The following is a 7,500-nucleotide window of genomic DNA, read 5'->3' as shown; positions in this document are numbered from 1 at the left end:
TTAGTTGGTGATTTTACTGCCGTCCGATCCAGGATGACGGTGTTTTTCTCACACTGTAAAAATCTGTTTTGAAGTGAAGAAATCGATTCAAAATGCAGTGTTTAAACCCTTTTTGAGCACTCTTGAACACCAGAAGGTAACGTTGTATTTCTGAAATGCTGGAATACTTCATATCTAAAGTGAAGAAAAGCACGTAAACATTCAAAATGGGTCTTTATTATGGAAGCAGCGTAATAAAGTAAAATGTGTATTATTCGCGGTGGTGTTTTAAAATGAGGAGGCAGATTTATATGTAAATATCTATTATATGATATAATAATTATAATTATACTACGGGACGGTTGAATGCTTGAATCTGATTGGCTGACGAACGTTCTGAGGTGTGTAATTATTTTCTGGGAAATGCACGTCGAACGTAGTTCCAGGCAGCTCTCTTGACCGCATTACAGTTCCATATCACTTCGCGTAGTTAACAGTAATTACGGTCACGCAGTTTGCACAGAAAGGTGTTGTCAGTGCTCTTTTCTGATGATTCGATCAGTTCGCGTGTAGTGTAGCAACATAAAGGCTACACATGACATTTCTCAATAGTGAGGTAATAGCAGTGCTGTTTAGAGACGCAAAGAGGTAAGTTAGCCTAATTCACACAAGCTCTCTTATGGCTTATTATATTTTTTTTAAGGTATTTAAATTACATGGGTTGTCTTAAAACACTTTATTATAATATTTCACCACCCAAATATGTATTTATTTCCTGTTGTCATTGCAGGCTCTGTTATATTCATCATTAAAAAAGCGATTAGTGTAGGGCTGTAGCTATCGAATATTTTAGTAATCGAGTATTATACCCAAAAATTCCATCGATTAATCGAGTAATCAGATAAAATGCGTTTTTGCTTAATAAAAATGCAATATTAATTATGCAATATAAAATAACACTCCTGGGTCTCTTAAAATTAACAACTTAGTTTTCTTTTTTAGAAAAAAAATGTATTTTTTAAATGCATAGAATGCAATGCATACATCAAAAATAAACATTTAATTATTACCAATTGTTTCTCTGTCTGCACTTGTACTGTGAACAATGACAATAAAGTTGACAGATGAATTAAGTGCATTTAAGTGCCATTCAGTTTTTTTATAAAGTTTAGGGTTTTAAATAAAGCATTTTTTTAGATGCACATTAAACACAACACATTAATTTATCTTTTAATTATTGAAAATTAAGCAAACTTAAAGAGCACCTATCATGGAATTTTGACATTTACCTTTCATGTAGTCTTTAACATAGACCTAAGTGAACAAAGACATCCTGCAAAGTTTGAGATATGACAGTGCACCGTATATAAAGTTACTTTCAAAATTAAGAGTCGACTCAGAGTCATTTTTATGAATCGTTAGAAGACCGATGCTGAGTCCCAATTCGCATACTATCCGTCCTAAATAGTATGCGAAACTAGAATTAGTACGTCCCAAATCGTAGTATGTTGAAAATAGTATTCCAAAGATACCCGGATGGTCTACTATTTCCGGTTAGAATTCGAAGTGCAGATCAATGCACACTAGTGCTAATATTGCCCACAACCCATTGCGTGCGGGAGGGAGGAGCTTTGCGATGGCTTTGCGGTGATGTAAACATGGCAGCTGTAGCAGCAGCGGAGATGCGCCCTCAGCTTTTAAGTGTAAGAATTCAAATGTTTAACCCTAATTAAAGTTATATTTTATTTCGTTACACACATTGCACATGAACATCAGAACCAGCCGCCTCACAAACGACCTGCGTTTGGTTCTACGACGACGACGCCCTGCTTCTTCACTCCTCAACTTGGTAGAAGCACACATAGTAAAATGTATTGTGAAAAAAAAACAATGAAAAAAAAGTTGAGAATAGTAAATAAAATTTTATTGGACATAAAGAATGAATGAAACGTTAACAGTTGTGGTGTGCGTAACTAGTAGGGCTGCACGATATTGGGAAAAAATTACATTGCGATATTTTATTTTTCTGCGATATATATTGCAATATTTTTTCTTACAAACAAATGGGGTGAGCACACTTACATTCTCATTTTAAATGATTTAAACATCGACACCATCGTGTCAATTGATTAATATGCGCGAGGGAGAGAGAGCTTGTGTTGTTTGAAAACGGCTCGCTCTCTCTTGGTCTCTCTCTCTCTCTCAATTCAATTCATATTGCTTTATTGGCATGACATACAAAGGTACATATTGCCAAAGCATTGTACATATCAGAATAGAAACAAACAAAACAAAAATACATATATTCATAAGAGGAAAAAAAAGAAGAAAAAAATTACATGCAAAATAAACCCATATACATTTCTATAAACATTGATGGTACTTCTAATGTACTCTGTCTCTGTCTCTCTCTCTCTCGCGCGCGCGCTCTCTCTCTCTAGCAGCAGCGTGCCAGCGCTGCGTCAGGCACGGTTCTGGTGTGTAAAGACACCGAAAACGCGAGGCAGCCACCAGGCTTCTGGGACGCTTCAGACACGCGACGCTCACGCCGCACAGCCAGTGTGTCACCGGCCTCTGTCTCTCTCGCCCTCCCTCTCTCTCTCTGTCTCTCTCGCGCTCCCTCTCTCTCTCTGTCTCTCTCGCGCTCCCTCTCTCTCTCTGTCTCTCTCGCGCTCCCTCTCTCTCTCTGTCTCTCTCGCGCTCCCTCTCTCTCTCTGTCTCTCTCGCGCTCCCTCTCTCTGTCTCTCTCGCGCTCCCTCTCTCTCTCTGTCTCTCTCGCGCTCCCTCTCTCTCTCTGTCTCTCTCGCGCTCCCTCTCTCTCTGCCCTGCTAAACTTGCATGTGTTTTTCAGTCCTGTCAATGATAAGCTTTCACTCTATGATGGTTTAGCTGTGCAATTAATCCGCGAATCACATTCGTCAAGGGCCGGGGAGCAGGTGGCCCGTACAGTTAATGAATAACGGATCAGCTACGACAGCCTACATCGCACATCCTGCGATGTGACTATCGTGGATTCGTACATCGCGATATCGATGCTTAAACGACACATCGTGCAGCCCTAGTAAATAGGCAACCACGTTGTCGTTCACGTTGCATGACGTCATCGAAGTATGTCCCAGAATGTGCATACTCTTTTGCTACACACTCAAAAGTATGTACTTTTTCCCTACAACACTTTTAGGTCGTAGTATAAGTAGGCGAATTGGGACTCAGCGAAGCTTTTTCTCTGACTAGATGACGTCAACTTGTCTAGTTATTTGAATACGATGCGCCCACTTATTGCGCTTCAAGACGCCAGTGAAAACTAGAAAACATCATGGCGACGAGACGCTGTGTTCTGAAGTGCGACTCAAAAGCAAACTTTTTTCATCCGCCCAAGGATGAGCATTTGAAGACTAAGTGGCTACAATTCATATATACAACTGTAGCACAGAAGTATAGTCCGAGCCTTGTGCTTTGTTCACGCCATTTTGAAGACGATTGCTTTACTAACTTAAATGTAATCAAACTTGGATTCGCGAGCCGGCTGATATTGAAGGGAGGTTCAGTTCCAAGTGTATTTGCATCAGCTTCCTCCTCCGTATCACAACCTGTAAGTGTTATTAATAATTGTTGCTTTTATGTTTTATGTAGCATGCTTAATAATTGTTTGGTTTGTTGTGTAAGCACTGTTTAGCTTCTAGGTCTTCAATGAGATATGTGAATTGTCGTTGTTTTCGGAGTTTTCATTAAGAATAGAGTCATACCTCGTAGTAACGTAACTGCATTTTTTTTTTTTTTTTTGGTAAAAACGTAATGTTTATGCATCAAGCTAAAGCAAAGAAAGACTGATTGTGCTTTTACAACATGAACTCTGGGCTATACTCGCTAACGTCACGTAAAGGCAGGGTTTTGAAAAGTGATTCACTAAACGAATCATTTGAGAATCGCTGTCAAAACAGGTAAAAATAAATGCATATTATAAGAAAACTAAAGTCTTTTTTGTCATTGCATGCATGCAAAACTGTTGTTGGGGACTTCTAAAACAATATTTGGAACATTTTAAATGCCATAGTAGGTGCTCTTTAACTTTTTGGTAAACAAAGGGGATTTACTATTAAAAATAAAACATGGAAGAAATGTTGTGTGATTAAACCTTATTTTTTTTTTTACATTTATTTTAGTAGTAGGCTATGTACATTTTGCTGAACAACCAGACTTTTATTTTGGCGGGTTGACATACCTTCACAGTTCTGTGTATGTGATGTGACGCTAGTTTTACTCAAATCAAACGGTCAAATGCTCATGAAGAGACTGTCAGAGCAGTTCTGGAGATGTTGTTCATGTGTTCACATCCTTATTTAGTGAGACAGGAGACGCTGAAATCACTGCGAGTGTCTCGCGCACTTAAGTGTGTTAATAAACGAAGACGCGCTTCTGCTCCATTCATTAACAGAGACATGCAGAACATGCAGGATTCATATTTAAATACACTGTTCCGGATTAATATTTACAGATATTAGTCCATCTTGTGATTTGATGTAAGTGCAGTGACCTATTTTTGATTAATTCATTCAAAATTTGGCCAATTCCCTGCCATTCCGCGTTTAACTGTAAATTCCATTTTCATGACTGGATTCCGCGATTCCCTCCGTGTTTTCTGCATCACGGAAATCATATGGCCCTAGGTGTGTTATGCCAGCTCTGTCTTACAATGGACACACGCCACGACGTTCTCTTTACGTTTGCCCGCGCCCTCAAATCAAAACACTGCTGACTCCTTGCAGTATCAGATCTCAGATGCAGCGCTTGTGTCTCCTTCCGCTTTCTGAGTGACTGTTGTGTCACATAAAAAAATCATTGCGTAAGAACCTGACGTGAGAGTTAAATTAAATTAAAAGAGGCTTCGAGGCAGAGGAATTTGCCTCTATCATTTTTTGTAATCGAGTTACTCAAGTTACTGGAGGAATCGTTTCAGCCCTAGGTTAGTGTAACCTGCTTAACTCTACTGCACACGATGTAGACAGCGTTTGAATGTTTATTATGAATAAATGTTACATAAAATAAAATAGGCCTACAAGAAAACATCTTCATCCATCCCACAAATCTTGTAAGTCTGTGTATTTTATTGTTATTATTATTGGTAATGTTTTTATATTCGTTATGTGTTTAGTTTATTTTCCCTTACTCTTCAGGGCTGTATTTTCCAAAAGCATCTAAAGCCTAAATTGTTTGCCAAACTATCATCATCTGGTTTACGATCCTTTAGGGACACACAGCCCTGAAGAGTTTTGTAAATAATAATTTATACCGTAAATGCCTGACATATGTATGACAATATATGACAGAAATTTAATTTTAATTATAAATTAATAATTTGCTAGTTTCATGTGTAAATGAAAACAACACTTATTTATTGTCACAAAGGCGGAAATGCAATAAAGTCAAAACTTAATTGAATAATTGTCAGGAGTTTACAGAATTTGCTAAATAATATGGTATTATATAGCATTAAGTCACCTTTATTTATATAGCGCTTTAAACAAAACAACATTGCGTCAAAGCAACTGAGACAAGGTCTTTACAGGGGATCTGTATCTGGGCTCTAGTTGTCCTGGTCTCCGCTGTCTTTCAGGGATGTAGAGGTCCTTTCTAGGAGCTGATCCACCATCTGGTCTGGATACGTACTGGATCCGGGTGACTGCAGTGACCCTCTGATCTGGATTCAGACTGGATCTGGTGGCTACGGTGACCACAGAATAAGAGAGAAACAGACTAATATTAGCGTAGATGCCATTCTTCTAATGATGTAGCAAGTACATCGGGTGTTATGGGAAGTGTTCCCGGTTCCGGTTTACCTAATTAATGCAGCCTTAAAATCTTGTTACGGATTTGGATATTAAAAGTATATTAGTATGTTATGTGTAAGCCAGGTTAAAGAGATGGGTCTTTAATCTAGATTTAAACTGCAAGAATGTGTCTGCCTCCCGAACAATGTTAGGTAGGTTATTCCAGAGTTTAGGCGCCAAATAGGAAAAGGATCTGCCGCCCACAGTTGATTTTGATATTCTAGGTATTATCAGATTGCCTGAGTTTTGAGAACGTAGCGGACGTAGAGGAGTATAATGTAAAAGGAGCTCATTCAGAACAACCACCCAATAAAGCATTACAATAATCTAACCTTGAGGTCATAAATGCATGGATTAACATTTCTGCATTTGACATTGAGAGCATAGGCCGTAATTTAGATATATTTTTGAAATGGAAAAATGCAGTTTTACAAATGCTAGAAACGTGGCTTTCTAAGGAAAGATTGCAATCAAATAGCACACCTAGGTTCCTAACTGATGACGAAGAATTGACAGAGCAACCATCAAGTCTTAGACAGTGTTCTAGGTTATTACAAGCAGAGTTTTTAGGCTGTTTTTTCTGAATTTAGCAGTAAGAAATTACTCGTCATCCATTTTTTTATATAGACTATGCATTCCATTAGTTTTTCAAATTGGTGTGTTTCACCGGGCCGCGAAAAAATATAGAGCTGCGTATCATCAGCATAACAGTGAAAGCTAACGCCATGTTTCCTGATGATATCTCCCAAGGGTAACATATAAAGCGTGAAGAGTAGCGGCCCTAGTACTGAGCCTTGAGGTACTCCATACTGCACTTGTGATCGATATGATACATCTTCATTCACTGCTACGAACTGATGGCGGTCATATAAGTACGATTTAAACCATGCTAATGCACTTCCATTAATGCCAACAAAGTGTTCAAGTCTATGCAAAAGAATGCTGTGGTCAATTGTGTCAAACGCAGCACTAAGATCCAATAAAACTAATAGAGAGATACACCCACGATCAGATGATAAGAGCAGATCATTTGTAACTCTAAGGAGAGCAGTTTCAGTACTATGATACGGTCTAAATCCTGACTGGAAATCCTCACAGATCATTACACAGAACGCTAATGTAAACGTTAGTTAAAGCAGTACACAAACCTAAAATGGGAAATAAGCATAACAATAAATATAAAATAGCCTTAATTAATATTATATTTTTAGAATATTAATTATTATATATGGTTAGCCTATATCATCATCATCATAATAAAAATAATAATAATGATTATAATAATAGCCTAATATACACATATATTAGATTAAAAGACACAATCAGCAGACTGTGGGATGGATAAAAATATCTGATCTGTCTCTGATAATCTCAGGTTGCTATGGTCACATGGGTTTGTTTGTGCATTAAACTCGAAATAATATCTCGTGGCCACGACAAAACTAAAACATTTCTTTTACATTAAAACTAGCAGTAACTCTAAACCAATGTGAACAAAGAATGCTTCTGTGCGCTGCCGTCCTTCAAAGAGTTAAGAGATTTTAAACACTGTTTATACTAGGAATATTGATCTTGACACACAAATGTTTTATCTTAAAATGTGAGGCATTATTGTGGTCAGATGTGTAATATTAAGTGCCCTGAGCACACACTCACACACTTCTGTGCATCAGTGTTCGTCCCGGACCGACGG

General features: G+C 38.0%; 1 protein-coding gene across 1 annotated transcript in view; it reads left to right on the top strand.

Annotated features, from left to right (window-relative positions):
* LOC127939267 (transmembrane channel-like protein 7) overlaps window positions 1–7,500 on the top strand; it is a 16,015-nt gene that overhangs the window by 485 nt on the left and 8,030 nt on the right. The window contains exon 2 of the mRNA XM_052536114.1: window positions 7,481–7,500. This exon is cut by the window's right edge and continues 221 nt beyond it. Coding sequence (XP_052392074.1) covers window positions 7,481–7,500 — 20 coding nt within the window. The remainder of the gene's footprint in view (window positions 1–7,480) is intronic.

Source organism: Carassius gibelio, chromosome A2 (genome assembly GCF_023724105.1).
Source record: "Carassius gibelio isolate Cgi1373 ecotype wild population from Czech Republic chromosome A2, carGib1.2-hapl.c, whole genome shotgun sequence".
Taxonomy (NCBI): domain Eukaryota; kingdom Metazoa; phylum Chordata; class Actinopteri; order Cypriniformes; family Cyprinidae; genus Carassius; species Carassius gibelio.
The sequence above is the reverse complement of the archived record's forward strand: the minus strand, read 5'-3'. Positions and strand labels throughout refer to the sequence as shown.